Source organism: Lampetra fluviatilis, chromosome 68 (assembly GCF_964198595.1).
Source record: "Lampetra fluviatilis chromosome 68, kcLamFluv1.1, whole genome shotgun sequence".
Taxonomy (NCBI): Eukaryota; Metazoa; Chordata; class Hyperoartia; order Petromyzontiformes; family Petromyzontidae; genus Lampetra; species Lampetra fluviatilis.
The window spans coordinates 4,662,627-4,681,670 of record NC_136342.1 but is presented as its reverse complement, the minus strand read 5'-3'; the positions used below and the strand labels follow the sequence as shown (position 1 = coordinate 4,681,670).

Below are 19,044 nucleotides of genomic sequence, written 5' to 3'. Positions count from 1 at the left end.
GCACAGAGACCCTGTACCCACACACACACACACAGAGACCCTGTACACACACACACACAGAGACCCTGGACACACACACACACACAGACCCTGGACACACACACAGCACAGAGACCCTGGACACACACACACACACATAGACCCTGTACACACACACACACAGCACAGAGACCCTGGACACACACACACAGAGACCCTGGACACACACGCACACACAGCACAGAGACCCTGGACACACACAGCACAGAGACCCTGGACACACACACACACAGAGACCCTGGACACACACACAGAGACCCTGGACACACACACACACAGAGACCCTGGACACACACACACACAGCACAGAGACCCTGGACACACACACACACAGAGACCCTGTACACACACACACAGAGACCCTGTACACACACACACACACAGAGACCCTGGACACACACACACACACAACAACCCTGGACACACACACACACACAGCACAGAGACCCTGGACACACACACACACAGAGACCCTGGACACACACACACAGAGACCCTGGACACACACACAGCACAGAGACTCTGGACACACACACACAGAGACCCTGGACACACACACAGCACAGAGACCCTGGACACACACACACAGAGACCCTGAACACACACACAGCACAGAGACCCTGGACACACACACACACACAGAGACCCTGGACACACACACACACAGAGACCCTGGACACACACACACACACAGAGACCCTGGACACACACACACACAGAGACCCTGGACACACACACACACACAGACCCTGGACACACACACACACAGAGACCCTGGACACACACACACGCAGCACAGAGACCCTGGACACGCACACACACAGCACAGAGACCCTGGACACACACACACCCAGCACAGAGACCCTGGACACACACACACCCAGCACAGAGACCCTGGACACACACACACACACAGCACAGAGACCCTGGACACACACACACAGCACAGAGACCCTGGACACACACACACACAGAGACCCTGGACACACACACACACACAACACAGAGGCCCTGGACACACACACAGCACAGAGACCCTGGACACACACACACAGCACAGAGACCCTGGACACACACACACACACAGCACAGAGACCCTGGACACACACACACACAGAGACCCTGGACACACACACACACAGCACAGAGACCCTGGACACACACACACACAGAGACCCTGGACACACACACAAACAGCACAGAGACCCTGGACACACACACACACAGCACAGAGACCCTGGACACACACACACAGAGACCCTGGACACACACACAGCACAGAGACCCTGGACACACACACACAGAGACCCTGAACACACACACAGCACAGAGACCCTGGACACACACACACACACAGAGACCCTGGACACACACACACACAGAGACCCTGGACACACACACACACACAGAGACCCTGGACACACACACACACAGAGACCCTGGACACACACACACACACAGACCCTGGACACACACACACACAGAGACCCTGGACACACACACACGCAGCACAGAGACCCTGGACACGCACACACACAGCACAGAGACCCTGGACACACACACACCCAGCACAGAGACCCTGGACACACACACACCCAGCACAGAGACCCTGGACACACACACACACACAGCACAGAGACCCTGGACACACACACACAGCACAGAGACCCTGGACACACACACACACAGAGACCCTGGACACACACACACACACAGCACAGAGGCCCTGGACACACACACAGCACAGAGACCCTGGACACACACACACAGCACAGAGACCCTGGACACACACACACACACACAGCACAGAGACCCTGGACACACACACACACAGAGACCCTGGACACACACACACACAGCACAGAGACCCTGGACACACACACACAGAGACCCTGGACACACACACAAACAGCACAGAGACCCTGGACACACACACACAGCACAGAGACCCTGGACACACACACACAGAGACCCTGGACACACACACAGCACAGAGACTCTGGACACACATACACACAGCACAGAGACCCTGGACACACACACACACAGCACAGAGACCATATACACACACACACAGCACAGAGACCCTGTACACACACAGCACAGAGACCCTGGACACACACACACACAGCACAGAGACCCTGTACACACACACACACAGCACAGAGACCCTGGACACACACACAGCACAGAGACCCGGGACACATACACACACACAGAGACCCTGGACACACACACACACACACAGAGACCCTGTACACACACACACACAGCACAGAGACCCTGTACACACACAGCACAGAGACCCTGTACACACACACACAGCACAGAGACCCTGGACACACACACACACAGCACAGAGACCCTGGACACACACACACAGCACAGAGACCCTGGACACATACACACACAGAGACCCTGGACACACACACACAGCACAGAGACCCTGGACACACACACAGCACAGAGACCCTGGACACACACACACAGCACAGAGACCCTGGACACACACGCAGCACAGAGACCCTGGACACACACACACACAGCACAGAGACCCTGGACACACACACACACACAGCACAGAGACCCTGGACACACACACACACAGCACAGAGACCCTGTACACACACACACACACAGCACAGAGACCATGTACACACACAGCACAGAGACCCTGTACACACACACACAGCACAGAGACCCTGGACACACACACACACACAGCACAGAGACCCTGTACACACACACACACACAGCACAGAGACCCTGGACACACACACAGCACAGAGACCCTGGACACACACACACACACAGAGACCCTGTACACACACACAGCACAGAGACCCTGTACACACACAGCACAGAGACCCTGTACACACACACAGCACAGAGACCCTGGACACACACACACACACACAGCACAGAGACCCTGCACACACACACACACAGCACAGAGACCCTGGACACACACACAGCACAGAGACCCTGGACACACACACACACAGAGAGACCCTGGACACACACACAGAGACCCTGGACACACACACAGCACAGAGACTCTGGACACACACACACAGAGACCCTGGACACACAAACAGCACAGAGACCCTGGACACACACACACAGAGACCCTGGACACACACACAGCACAGAGACCCGGGACACACACACACACAGAGACCCTGGACACACACACACAGAGAGACCCTGGACACACACACACACGCAGCACAGAGACCCTGGACACACACACAGCACAGAGACCCTGGACACACACAGCACAGAGACCCTGGACACACACACACAGCACAGAGACCCTGGACACACACACACACACAGAGACCCTGGATACACACACACAGCACAGAGACCCTGGACACACACACAGCACAGAGACCCTGGACACACACACACCTAGCACAGAGACCCTGGACACACACACAGCACAGAGAGCCTGGACACACACACACGCAGCACAGAGACCCTGGACACACAAACACACAGAGAACCTGGACACACACACACAGCACAGAGACCCTGGACACACACACACACACAGAGACCCTGGACACACACACACACAGCACAGAGACCCTGGACACACACACAGCACAGAGACCCTGGACACACACACACCCAGCACAGAGACCCTGTACACACACAGCACAGAGACCCTGTACACACACACACAGCACAGAGACCCTGGACACACACACACACACAGCACAGAGACCCTGTACACACACACACACACAGCACAGAGACCCTGGACACACACCCACACACAGAGACCCTGGACACACACACACAGAGACCCTGTACACACACACACACAGCACAGAAACCCTGTACACACACAGCACAGAGACCCTGGACACACACACACACAGCACAGAGACCCTGTACACACACACACACAGCACAGAGACCCTGGACACACACACAGCACAGAGACCCTGGACACACACACACACAGAGAGACCCTGGACACACACACAAAGACCCTGGACACACACACAGCACAGAGACTCTGGACACACACACACAGAGACCCTGGACACACAAACAGCACAGAGACCCTGGACACACACACACAGAGACCCTGGACACACACAACACAGAGACCCGGGACACACACACACACAGAGACCCTGGACACACACACACACACAGAGAGACCCTGGACACACACACACACGCAGCACAGAGACCCTGGACACACACACAGCACAGAGACCCTGGACACACACAGCACAGAGACCCTGGACACACACACACAGCACAGAGACCCTGGACACACACACACACAGAGACCCTGGATACACACACACAGCACAGAGACCCTGGACACACACACAGCACAGAGACCCTGGACACACACACACACAGCACAGAGACCCTGGACACACACACAGCACAGAGACCCGGGACACACACACACACAGAGACCCTGGACACACACACACAGAGAGACCCTGGACACACACACACACGCAGCACAGAGACCCTGGGCACACACACAGCACAGAGACCCTGGACACACACAGCACAGAGACCCTGGACACACACACACAGCACAGAGACCCTGGACACACACACACACACAGAGACCCTGGATACACACACACAGCACAGAGACCCTGGACACACACACAGCACAGAGACCCTGGACACACACACACACAGCACAGAGACCCTGGACACACACACAGCACAGAGAGCCTGGACACACACACACGCAGCACAGAGACCCTGGACACACACACACACACACAGAGACCCTGGACACACACACACACACACAGAGACCCTGGACACACACACACAGCACAGAGACCCTGGACACACACACACACACACAGAGACCCTGGACACACACACACACAGCACAGAGACCCTGGACACACACACAGCACAGAGACCCTGGACACACACACACCCAGCACAGAGACCCTGGACACACACACACACACAGCACAGAGACCCTGGACACACACACAGCACAGAGACCCTGGACACACACACACAGCACAGAGACCCTGGACACACACACACACAGCACAGAGACCCTGGACACACACACACACACAGAGACCCTGGACACACACACACACAGCACAGAGACCCTGGACACACACACACACAGCACAGAGACCCTGGACACACACACACAGCACAGAGACCCTGGACACACACACAGCACAGAGACCCTGGACACACACACACAGCACAGCACAGAGACCCTGGACACACACACACACACAGAGACCCTGGACACACACACACACAGCACAGAGACCCTGGACACACACACACACAGAGACCCTGGACACACACACAGCACAGAGACCCTGGACACACACACACACAGAGACCCTGGACACACACACACACAGCACAGAGACCCTGGACACACACACAGCACAGAGACCCTGGACACACACACACACAGAGACCATGGACACACACACACACACAGCACAGAGACCCTGGACACACACACATCACAGAGACCCTGGACACACACACACACACACAAGACCCTGGACACACACACAGCACAGAGACTCTGGACACACACACACAGAGACCCTGGACACACAAACAGCACAGAGACCCTGGACACACACACACAGAGACCCTGGACACACACACAGCACAGAGACCCGGGACACACACACACACAGAGACCCTGGACACACACACACACACAGAGAGACCCTGGACACACACACACACGCAGCACAGAGACCCTGGACACACACACAGCACAGAGACCCTGGACACACACAGCACAGAGACCCTGGACACACACACACAGCACAGAGACCCTGGACACACACACACACACAGAGACCCTGGATACACACACACAGCACAGAGACCCTGGACACACACACAGCACAGAGACCCTGGACACACACACACACAGCACAGAGACCCTGGACACACACACAGCACAGAGACCCGGGACACACACACACACAGAGACCCTGGACACACACACACAGAGAGACCCTGGACACACACACACACGCAGCACAGAGACCCTGGGCACACACACAGCACAGAGACCCTGGACACACACAGCACAGAGACCCTGGACACACACACACAGCACAGAGACCCTGGACACACACACACACACAGAGACCCTGGATACACACACACAGCACAGAGACCCTGGACACACACACAGCACAGAGACCCTGGACACACACACACACAGCACAGAGACCCTGGACACACACACAGCACAGAGAGCCTGGACACACACACACGCAGCACAGAGACCCTGGACACACACACACACAGAGACCCTGGACACACACACACAGCACAGAGACCCTGGACACACACACACACACACAGAGACCCTGGACACACACACACACAGCACAGAGACCCTGGACACACACACAGCACAGAGACCCTGGACACACACACACCCAGCACAGAGACCCTGGACACACACACACACAGCACAGAGACCCTGGACACACACACAGCACAGAGACCCTGGACACACACACACAGCACAGAGACCCTGGACACACACACACACAGCACAGAGACCCTGGACACACACACACACAGAGACCCTGGACACACACACACACAGCACAGAGACCCTGGACACACACACACACAGCACAGAGACCCTGGACACACACACACAGCACAGAGACCCTGGACACACACACAGCACAGAGACCCTGGACACACACACACAGCACAGCACAGAGACCCTGGACACACACACACACACAGAGACCCTGGACACACACACACACAGCACAGAGACCCTGGACACACACACACACAGAGACCCTGGACACACACACAGCACAGAGACCCTGGACACACACACACACAGAGACCCTGGACACACACACACACAGCACAGAGACCCTGGACACACACACAGCACAGAGACCCTGGACACACACACACACACAGAGACCATGGACACACACACACACAGCACAGAGACCCTGGACACACACACACATCACAGAGACCCTGGACACACACACACAGCACAGAGACCCTGGACACACAGTGTGGTGAGTCTGTGGCTCTCTGGTGAGTCTGTGGGTCTCTGTGTGGTGAGTCTGTGGGTCTCTGTGTGGTGAGTCTGTGGGTCTCTGTGTGGTGAGTCTGTGGGTCTCTGTGTGGTGAGTCTGTGGGTCTCTGTGTGGTGAGTCTGTGGGTCTCTGTGTGGTGAGTCTGTGGGTCTCTGTTTGGTGAGTCTGTGGGTCTCTGTTTGTTGAGTCTGTGGGTCTCTGTGTGGTGAGTCTGTGGGTCTCTGTGTGGTGAGTCTGTGGGTCTCTGTTTGTTGAGTCTGTGGGTCTCTGTGTGATGAGTCTGTGGGTCTCTGTGTGGTGAGTCTGTGGGTCTCTGTGTGGTGAGTCTGTGTGTCTCTGTGTGGTGAGTCTGTGGGTCTCTGTGTGGTGAGTCTGTGGGTCTCTGTGTGGTGAGTCTGTGGGTCTCTGTGTGGTGAGTCTGTGGGTCTCTGTGTGGTGAGTCTGTGGGTCTCTGTGTGATGAGTCTGTGGGTCTCTGTGTGGTGAGTCTGTGGGTCTCTGTGTGGTGAGTCTGTGTGTCTCTGTGTGGTGAGTCTGTGGGTCTCTGTGTGGTGAGTCTGTGGGTCTCTGTGTGGTGAGTCTGTGGGTCTCTGTGTGGTGAGTCTGTGGGTCTCTGTGTGGTGAGTCTGTGGGTCTCTGTGTGATGAGTCTGTGGGTCTCTGTGTGGTGAGTCTGTGGGTCTCTGTGTGGTGAGTCTGTGGGTCTCTGTGTGGTGAGTCTGTGGGTCTCTGTGTGGTGAGTCTGTGGGTCTCTGTGTGGTGAGTCTGTGTGTCTCTGTGTGGTGAGTCTGTGGGTCTCTGTGTGGTGAGTCTGTGGGTCTCTGTGTGGTGAGTCTGTGGGTCTCTGTGTGGTGAGTCTGTGGGTCTCTGTGTGATGAGTCTGTGGGTCTCTGTGTGGTGAGTCTGTGGGTCTCTGTGTGATGAGTCTGTGGGTCTCTGTGTGGTGAGTCTGTGGGTCTCTGTGTGGTGAGTCTGTGGGTCTCTGTGTGGTGAGTCTGTGTGTCTCTGTGTGGTGAGTCTGTGGGTCTCTGTGTGGTGAGTCTGTGGGTCTCTGTGTGGTGAGTCTGTGGGTCTCTGTGTGGTGAGTCTGTGGGTCTCTGTGTGATGAGTCTGTGGGTCTCTGTGTGGTGAGTCTGTGGGTCTCTGTGTGGTGAGTCTGTGTGTCTCTGTGTGGTGAGTCTGTGGGTCTCTGTGTGGTGAGTATGTGGGTCTCTGTGTGGTGAGTCTGTGGGTCTCTGTGTGGTGAGTCTGTGGGTCTCTGTGTGGTGAGTCTGTGGGTCTCTGTGTGATGAGTCTGTGGGTCTCTGTGTGGTGAGTCTGTGGGTCTCTGTGTGGTGAGTCTGTGGGTCTCTGTGTGGTGAGTCTGTGGGTCTCTGTGTGGTGAGTCTGTGGGTCTCTGTGTGGTGAGTCTGTGTGTCTCTGTGTGGTGAGTCTGTGGGTCTCTGTGTGGTGAGTCTGTGGGTCTCTGTGTGGTGAGTCTGTGGGTCTCTGTGTGTGAGTCTGTGGGTCTCTGTGTGTGAGTCTGTGGGTCCTCTTGTGTGGTGATTCTGTGACGGTCTCTGTGTTCTTGTGTGAGTCTGTGGGGTCCTCTGTGTGATGAGTACGTGTGGGTCTCTGTGTGTGAGTCGCGTCTCTTGTGAGTTGGTGTGACTCATGGTGAGTCTGTGGGTCTCTGTGTGGTGAGTCTGTGGGTCTCTGTGTGGTGAGTTTGTGGGTCTCTGTGTGGTGAGTCTGTGGGTCTCTGTGTGGTGAGTCTGTGGGTCTCTGTGTGGTGAGTTTGTGGGTCTACTACGGCTTCTACTGCTGCTGCTACTGCTTCGAACGCAGAGGCAGCGGCATAGAAACGGGGCCCCGTGTGGATTTCTGCTGCCGAGTCCCGCCTGCCTCCAAGCCCCGCCCACCACCCACCAACACCCCCCCACCACCAATACCACCCACCCCACCACCAATACCACCCACCCCACCACCACCACCCACCCCACCACCAATACCACCCACCCCACCACCACCACCCACCCCACCACCACCCACCCACACCACCCACACACCCACACCACCACCCACCCACACCACCACCCCCACACCACCACCCACCACCACCCACCCACACCACCCACACCAACACCCACCCACACCACCCACACCAACACCCACCCACACCACCACCCACCCCACCCACACACCCACCCCACCCACACACCCACACCACCACCCACCCCACCCACACATCCACACCACCACCCACCCCACCCACACATCCACGCCACCACCCACCCCAACACCCACCCACACCAGCCACACCCCCACACCACCACACCACCACCACCCACCCACACCACGAAGGCAAAGACAATGGTCCCCCAGGTAGCCTTCAGCACGCCGCTGGGGCAAGTGCCGTGAGCAAGTAGTGAGTGGGTGAGTGGGTGAGTGAGTGGGTGAGTGAGTGAGTAGGTGAATGAGTGGGTGAGTGAGTGGGTGAGTGTGTGAGTGAGTAGGTGAATGAGTGGGTGAGTGAGTAGGTGAATGAGTGGGTGAGTGAGTGGGTGAGTGAGTGAGTGAGTGGGTGAGTGAGTGGGTGAGTGAGTGGGTGAGTGAGTAGGTGGATGAGTGGGTGAGTGAGTAGGTGAATGAGTGGGTGAGTGAGTGGGTGAGTGTGTGAGTGAGTAGGTGAATGAGTGGGTGAGTGAGTAGGTGAATGAGTGGGTGAGTGAGTGGGTGAGTGAGTGGGTGAGTGAGTGGGTGAGTGAGTGGGTGAGTGAGTAGGTGAATGAGTGGGTGAGTGAGTGGGCGAGTGAGTGAGTGAGTGGGTGAGTGAGTGAGTGAGTGAGTAGGTGAGTGAGTGAGTGAGCGGGTGAGTGACTGGGTGAGTGAGTGGGTGAGTGAGCGGGTGAGTGAGTGGGCGAGTTAGTGAGTGGGTGAGTGAGTGGGTGAATGAGTGGGTGAGTGAGTGGGTGAGTGAGTGGGTGAGTGAGTGGGTGAGTGAGTGGGTGAGTGAGTAGGTGAATGAGTGGGTGAGTGAGTGGGCGAGTGAGTGGGTGAGTGAGTGGGTGAGTGAGTGGGTGAGTGAGTGGGTGAGTGAGTAGGTGAATGAGTGGGTGAGTGAGTGGGCGAGTGAGTGGGTGAGTGAGTGGGTGAGTGAGTGGGTGAGTGAGTGGGTGAGTGAGCGGGTGAGTGAGTTAGTGAGCGGGTGAGTGGGTGAGTGAGTGAGTGAGTGGGTGACTAGGTGAGTGAGCGGGTGAGTGAGTGAGTGAGTGAGTGAGCGGGTTAGTGAGTGGGTGAGTGAGCGGGTGAGTGAGTGGGTGAGTGAGCGGGTGAGTGAGCGGGTGAGTGAGTGGGTGAGTGAGTGAGCGATTGAGTAAGTGAGAGGGTGAGTGGGTGAGTGAGTGGGTGACTCGGTGAGTGAGCGGGTGAGTGAGTGGGTGAGTGAGTGGGTGAGTGAGTGGGTGAGTGGGTGAGTGAGTGACTGGGTGAGTGAGTGGGTGAGTGAGTGAGTGAATGAGTGAGTGGGTGAGTGAGCGGGTGATTGGGTGAGAGGGTGAGTGGGTGAGTGAGTGATTGGGTGAGTGAGTGGGTGAGTGGGCGGGTGATTGGGTGAGTGAGTGAGTGGGTGAGTGGGTGAGTGAGTGGGTGAATGAGTGAGTGGGTGAGTGAGCGGGTGATTGGGTGATTGAGTGGGTGAGTGAGTGAGTGGGTGACTGAGCGGGTGATTGGGTGAGTGAGTGGGTGAGTGAGTGGGTGAGTGGGTGAGTGAGTGGGTGAGTGAGTGAGTGAGTGGGTGAGTGAGCGGGTGATTGGGTGAGTGATTGGGTGAGTGAGTGAGTGGGTGACTGGGTGAGTGAGTGAGTGAGTGAGTGAACGGGTGAGTGATTGGGTGAGTGAGTGAATGGGTGAGTGAGTGAATGGGTGAGTGAGTGGGTGAGTGAGTGGGTGAGTGAGTAGGTGAATGAGTGGGTGAGTGAGTGGGCGAGTGAGTGGGTGAGTGAGTGGGTGAGTGAGCGGGTGAGTGAGCGGGTGAGTGAGTTAGTGAGCGGGTGAGTGGGTGAGTGAGTGAGTGAGTGGGTGACTAGGTGAGTGAGCGGGTGAGTGAGTGAGTGAGCGGGTTAGTGAGTGGGTGAGTGAGCGGGTGAGTGAGCGGGTGAGTGAGCGGGTGAGTGAGCGGGTGAGTGAGCGGGTGAGTGAGTGGGTGCGTGAGTGAGCGGTTGAGTAAGTGAGAGGGTGAGTGGGTGAGTGAGTGGGTGACTCGGTGAGTGAGCGGGTGAGTGAGTGGGTGAGTGAGTGGGTGAGTGAGTGGGTGAGTGAGTGAGTGAGTGGGTGAGTGAGTGACTGGGTGAGTGAGTGGGTGGGTGAGTGAGTGAATGAGTGAGTGGGTGAGTGAGCGGGTGATTGGGTGAGAGGGTGAGTGGGTGAGTGAGTGATTGGGTGAGTGAGTGGGTGAGTGGGCGGGTGATTGGGTGAGTGAGTGGGTGAGTGGGTGAGTGAGTGAGTGGGTGAATGAGTGAGTGGGTGAGTGAGCGGGTGATTGGGTGATTGAGTGGGTGAGTGAGTGAGTGGGTGACTGAGCGGGTGATTGGGTGAGTGAGTGGGTGAGTGAGTGGGTGAGTGGGTGAGTGAGTGAGTGGGTGAGTGAGTGAGTGAGTGGGTGAGTGAGCGGGTGATTGGGTGAGTGATTGGGTGAGTGAGTGAGTGGGTGACTGGGTGAGTGAGTGAGTGAGTGAACGGGTGAGTGATTGGGTGAGTGAGTGAATGGGTGAGTGAGTGAATGGGTGAGTGAGTGGGTGAGTGAGTGGGTGAGTGAGCGGGTGATTGGGTGAGTGAGTGGGTGGGTGAGTGAGTGAGTGGGTGAGTGAGTGGGTGGGTGAGTGAGTGAGTGGGTGAGTGAGTGGGTGAGTGAGTGAGTGAGTGGTTGAGTGAGTGAATGATTGAGTGGGTGAGTGAGTGAGTGGGTGAGTGAGTGAGTGGGTGAGTGAGCGGGTGATTGGGTGAGTGATTGGGTGAGTGAGTGAGTGGGTGACTGGGTGAGTGAGTGAACGGGTGAGTGATTGGGTGAGTGAGTGAATGGGTGAGTGAGTGAATGGGTGAGTGGGTGAGTGAGTGGGTGAGTGAGTGAGTGGATGAGTGAGCGGGTGATTGGGTGAGTGATTGGGTGAGTGAGTGAGTGAGTGGGTGACTGGGTGAGTGAGTGAGTGAACGGGTGAGTGATTGGGTGAGTGAGTGAATGGGTGAGTGAGTGAATGGGTGAGTGAGTGGGTGAGTGAGTGAGTGGATGAGTGAGCGGGTGATTGGGTGAGTGATTGGGTGAGTGAGTGAGTGAGTGGGTGACTGGGTGAGTGAGTGAGTGAACGGGTGAGTGATTGGGTGAGTGAGTGAATGGGTGAGTGAGTGAATGGGTGAGTGAGTGGGTGAGTGAGTGGGTGAGTGAGCGGGTGATTGGGTGAGTGAGTGGGTGGGTGGGTGAGTGAGTGGGTGAGTGGGTGAGTGAGTGAGTGGGTGAGTGAGCGGGTGATTGGGTGAATGAGCGGGTGATTGGATGAGTGAGCGGGTGATTGGATGAGTGAGCGGGTGAGTGGGTGAGTGAGTGAGTGAGTGGGGGAGTGAGTGAGTGAGTGGGTGAGTGAGTGGGTGAGTGGGTGAGTGAGTGAGCGGGTGATTGGGTGAATGAGCGGGTGAGTGAGTGGGTGAGTGTGTGTGTGTACACGCTGTGTGTTACATGAGATGTGTATTTACTGTACGGTGTGGGGGTTGTAGTTGTGGGAAGCTTGTGACTGTGTGTGTCTGTGTGTCTGTGTGTGTGTCTGTGTGTGTGTGTCTGTGTGTGTGTGTGTCTGTGTGTGTGTCTGTCTGTGTGTCTGTGTGTCTGTGTGTGTCTGTGTGTGTGTCTGTGTGTGTGTGTGTCTGTCTGTGTGTGTGTGTGTCTGTGTGTGTGTGTCTGTGTGTGTGTGTCTGTGTGTGTGTCTGTGTGTGTGTCTGTGTGTGTGTCTGTGTGTCTGTGTGTCTGTGTGTGTGTGTGTCTGTGTGTGTGTGTGTCTGTGTGTGTGTGTGTCTGTCTGTGTGTGTGTGTGTGTCTGTGTGTGTGTGTCTGTGTGTGTGTCTGTGAGTTCGATTCCCACTCAAAGCCACCAGCACCACCAACACCACCAACATGACCACCACCACAAACACCACCACCAACACCACCACCACCACAAACGCTACAGATACATCACCAACTGTACTACACTTTGCCCGTACAACTGCTGCCATATCCCTTGCAATCATCAGTAACATCAGCACCATCATCAGTACCACCACCATCATCATCAGTAGCACCATCATCATCAGCAGCAGCATCAGCACCACCATCAACACCAGCACAATCATCATCAGTAGCATCAGGACCACCATCATCAAAAGCATCAGCACCACCATCATCATCAGTAGCATCATCATCATCATCAGTAGCATCAGCCCCACTGCATTGAACCTGAACAACAACACAGCAATGTACCTGAACAACCACCGCACTGTACACGAACAACACTACTGTACTGTACATGAACAGCACCACTGCACTGTACATGAACAACACCACTACACTGTACATGGCCTCACAACTGCTGTTGTGTCCGTTACAATCATCACCACCATCATCATCATCACCACCACTACCACCACCATCACCACCACCACCATCACCTACCACCACCACCACCATCACCTATCACCACTACCACCACCATCACCTATCACCTATCACCACTACCACCACCATCACTACCACCATCATCACTACCACCACCATCACCACTACCACCATCACCACTACCACCACCATCACCACCACTACCACCACCATCACCACCACTACCACCATCACCACCACCATCACTACCACCATTACTACCACTACCACCACCACCATCACTACCACCACCATCACTACCACCACCATCACCACCACTACTACCACCACCACCATCACCACCACCACCACTACCACCACCACTACCACCACCATCACCACTGCCATCACCACCACCATCACCACTACCACCACCACTACCACTATCGTCCCCACCATCACCACCACCACCATCACCACCATCACCACCACCACTACCATCATCACCACCATCATCACCACTAACACCATCACCACCACCACTAACACCATCACCACCACCATCACCACCATCATCACCACCACCACTACCATCACCACCATCATCACCACCACCATCACCACCACCACCATCACCACCACCACCATCACCACCATCATCATCACCACCACCATCACTACCACCATCACCACCACCATCATCACCACCATCATCACCACCACCACTACCACCACCATCACCACCACCATCACCACCACCACCATCACCACCATCATCATCACCACCACCATCACTACCACCATCACCACCACCATCATCACCACCATCACCACCACCATCATCCCCACCATCATCACCAACACCACCACCATCATCACCACCATCATCACAACCATCACCACCACCATCATCCGCATTCAGTGAACTCTAAGCCATCCCTGCTGTAGAAACAGCGCCACTGCACTGTACTTGCCCTGACAGCTGCTGCTGTGTCCGTTACAATCATCATCATCAGCACTACCAACATCATCAGCACCATCATCATCAGCAGCAGCAGCAACACCACCATCATCATCAGCACTACCACCATCTTCAGCAGCACCATCATCAGCACTACCACCATCATCAGCACTACCACCATCATCAGCACTACCACCATCATCAGCACTACCACCACCATCAGCACCACCACCATCAGCACCACCATCATCAGCAGCACATCACCATCACCACCATCACCACCATCATCAGCACTACCACCATCATCAGCACTACCACCACCATCATCACCACCACCACCACCATCATCACCACCACCACCATCAGCACCATCACCACCACCACCATCACCACCACCATAACCACCATCACCACCATCACCACCATCACCATCACCACCACCATCACCACCATCACCATCATCACCACCACCATCACCACCATCACCATCACCACCATAATCACCACCACCATCACCACCATCATCACCACCACCACCATCACCACCATCACCATCACCACCATCATCACCACCACCACCATCACCACCACCATCACCACCACCACCACTCACCGTGTACCCGGAGCCATCCTTGCTGTAGGCAGGCAGCGATGCAGGCGAATGTCTCCGCTCCGATTTGTCCCTCCATGGAACACTCACCACTCACTCGCCACCACTCCTCACCACTCCCCTCCACCCCTCACCACTCACTCCCCTCCACCCCTCACCACTCACTGCCCACCACTCTCACCACTCACTCCCCCTGCTGATGCTGATGATGATGCTCTCTGACTCCACTCTCTCTCTCAAACTCCCCTCCCCCTTCTCTCTCTCCCCCTTCCTCCCTTCTCTCTCCTCTATCTCCCACCCCTCTCACCCTCCCCCCCTCTCTCTTCTCTCCCCCCTCTCTCTTCTCTCCCCCCTCTCTCTTCTCTCCCCCCCTCTCTCTTCTCTCCCCCCCTCTCTCTTCTCTCCCCCCTCTCTCTTCTCTCCCCCCTCTCTCTTCTCTCCCCCCCTCTCTCTTCTCTCCCCCCTCTCTCTTCTCTCCCCCCTCTCTCTTCTCTCCCCCCTCTCTCTTCTCTCCCCCCCTCTCTCTTCTCTCCCCCCTCTCTCTTCTCTCCCCCCTCTCTCTTCTCTCCCCCCCTCTCTCTTCTCTCCCCCCTCTCTCTTCTCTCCCCCCCTCTCTCTTCTCTCCCCCCCTCTCTCTTCTCTCCCCCCTCTCTCTTCTCTCCCCCCTCTCTCTTCTCTCCCCCCCTCTCTCTTCTCTCCCCCCTCTCTCTTCTCTCCCCCCCTCTCTCTTCTCTCCCCCCTCTCTCTTCTCTCCCCCCTCTCTCTTCTCTTTTTTTTACGATCAGTGGAAACAAGAAGATGCTCGGTGTATTCGGCACTTTGTTTCGGTCATCATTTCGTAAATTTTTTTTTTTAAATTTTTTTTTTAAACTGGGCTTTATGTAGCCCTCGCTCGCTCTTTCGCTCACTCTCTCGCTCGCTCTCTCGCTCTCTCTCTCACTCGCTCTCTCTCTCGCTCGTTCTGTCGCTCATTCTCTCGCTCACTCTCTCGTTATGTACGCCGCCCCCCTCGCAGTCCGACGGCCTCCGACGGGTAGCTCATAACAGCATGCAGAGCTCCCCGTCATCTGCCACGGAGCACACGGCCTCCTCCATCGCCCACTGCTCCATGAAGGCCGGCACGGCGTGGGTCAACCGCGCATGGCGGAACTCCAGCCACACCCTGGCTCCGACCAGAGCGCGGAAGATGCCCAGGCTGCTGGCCGGACGTTTCCCCTCCAGGGCCACCTTCCTCGCCCTGTAAATGGCGAGCTTGGCGTAGCCGACGAGCACGTTGACCAGCCCCTGAAGATGTTGGGATCCGTCGCCCTTTCGGTATCCAAAGATGAGGACCGTCGGGGAGAAGTGGAGGCTGAACTTTAGTAGGATGTTTCTCAGGACCTTGAACAGCGAGTCCAGGCTCTTGCACTCCACGTATTGGTGCGCCACCGTCTCCACTTTACCGCAGAACCGGCACTCCGGGGGCGTGTCGGTGAAGCGCGCCAGGGAGGCGTTGGTGGTGACGGTGCCGTGGGCGATGCTCCAGCTGAGGTCGCCGATGCGGTTGTACGTCGGGCTGGAGTAGAGTTGCCTCCAGCGAGGCCTCTCCGGAGAGATGCAGGGCAGGGCTTTCCTCCAGGCATGGTCCTTGTGGCTCCTCAGGGTGTCCTGTTGGTGAAACCGGACCATGTAGGAGTAGAGCACCTTCCTCTTGACATTTGCGAAGGCCACCTCTGGTAGGTCTTCCAGCCGGCACAGGTTGTGATCCGCCTTCGCTTGTCGGCATTGGCGCTGCAGCGGCACGACGGAGAGCTCCGGTGGAGGGGGACCGAGAGGGGCCTCGTCGTCCCCAACGCCGATGGGGGGCGTTCTCCCCGCTGCCGCTGAGAAGGCTTCCTTGGCTTCGGCCAGGATCCGGGCAGCCACCCGGAGCGATTGCAGCCCTGTCTTTGTGGCCATGTCTGCTGGTCCGAGCCACCGGCCCCGTGTTCCAGGCTCCACCAGATCTCCCATCCTGGTGAGCCGCGCGTTGGTGAGGCGCCTCTCCATGCCGGGGGTGGCGGTGGTGGACGGCAGCTTTGTCTGCGGGTTCCTGAGGATCGGTTCGAAGACCAGATCCTCGGCCGATCGCGGCCGGTTCAGCCTCCTGACGGCGAGGGTGCTCCACGTCTGCAGGAGGCACCTGTAGAAAGGTGGCAGCAGCTGTCCCAGTGGGAGGCCCTGCAGGTCCATTTAGAATAGTTGTTGGGAGCACTGCAGAGCCCCCAGCTGTTTCAGGAGGAAGGAGGCCGTGACGCTCCAGGCTGGTGCAGGGGCAGCGTGCAGGAACTTTTGCTCGGCCTGCAGTCGGAAGGTGGCCAGCTGACTCCGCACGCACACCGGCCCGTGACTGCCCTCATCCAGTGGCAGGGCCAGGACCCCAGCCGCGACCCGGTGTCCTCTGCCCGACCAGAAGAAGTCGAGGACTCGCTTCTGAAGCGCGTTGACGAGGCTCATGGGGGGGTGCAGGGAGAAGAGTCGGTGCCACAGCATGGACGTCACCAGCTGGTTCACCACCAACGTCTTTGTCCTGAAGGTGAGGAACTTGCACAGGCGACTCCAGGTGCCCAGCCGCTCCTTCACCTTCTCCTCCAGCTCGACCCAGTTCCTTTGCGGTGGTTCCTCCTCTGGTCCCAGGAACACCCCCAGGTGGTGCAGCGATGTTGTGCTCCAATTGATGGTTTTTGCCTTCTCCGGACACTCGGTCATGTCCCACGCTCCAACCAGCAGGCCGCTGCACTTTTGCCAGTTCATTTTAGATGAGGAGGCCTTCGAAAAGACCTCCTGGCACTCGTGCAGCAGGGCGACATCATCCACGGAGCGCAGGATGAGGAGGACGTCGTCGGCGTATGCCGTCAGGACCGACTTGACGCTTGGTTCCCTGAGCACCAGGCCGCTGAGTCTCCGCCTGATGAGACTCAGGGAAGGCTCTAAAGCCAGGGCGTGAAGTTGGCCCGACACAGGGCATCCCTGTCTCACTCCTCGCTCGAACTTGACCGGGGCAGCGACCTTGATCACGCACTCCGCCTTGGTGTAGAGTAGGCGCATCGTTCGGACAAAGCCATCCCCAAAACCAAATGTCTTGAGGGTTCCCAGCGGGTATTTGAGGTCCACTCTGTCAAAAGCCTCTTCCTGGTCAATGGTCAGAAACGCGGTTGTGATGCCCAACCTCTGGGGCACCGCGATGAGGTTCCTGGCTAGGAAGATGCCGTCGTGGATGGTTCGTCCGGGGACGGTGTAGGACTGGTCCCTGGTTACGACTTGTGCAATCACCCCTTTCAGTATCAGGGAGAGAGACTTCGTCAATATTTAGTAGTCTGTTGAGGAGGGACAGTTTTTGTAGGTGCCTCAGGTCTCTGTCCTTGGGGAGCAGAGTGAGCACCGCCCTCCTCCAACACTGAGGCATCAGCCCGGTGACAGCGGCTTCCTCCAGCACCTCTCTGTAGTCCTCCCGTAGGGACGGCCAAAAAGCAGCGTGAAACTCCCCCGTTAGCCCGTCTAGCCCTGGGGATGATGTATTTGGGGCCAGTCCTCCTACAGCTGCGTCAAGGTTATTCCTTCTAGATTTGAAGCGTTCGTGACTGCAAGGATCCATATTCCTAGGTTTTTTCGGTAAAGTCACGTAGGTAAAAAGTTAAAATTAATAAAAGTAAAATAAAAATAGAATAAAAATCACGACGTTTCGGAGGCAACACAAGTTTCCGTCTTCACCTGAAGAAACGTCGTGATTTT

At 56.6% G+C, this 19,044-nt stretch overlaps 1 protein-coding gene across 1 annotated transcript in view; it reads right to left on the bottom strand.

Moving 5' to 3' along the window:
• The window catches only part of LOC144952480 (ras GTPase-activating protein nGAP-like), a 109,390-nt gene extending 93,914 nt beyond the window's left edge, over window positions 1-15,476 (bottom strand). The window contains exon 1 of the mRNA XM_078882920.1: window positions 15,298-15,476. Within this exon, the coding sequence (XP_078739046.1) occupies window positions 15,298-15,373 (76 nt within the window). The 5' untranslated portion in view covers window positions 15,374-15,476. The remainder of the gene's footprint in view (window positions 1-15,297) is intronic.
• Window positions 15,477-19,044: the final 3,568 nt, after the last annotated feature.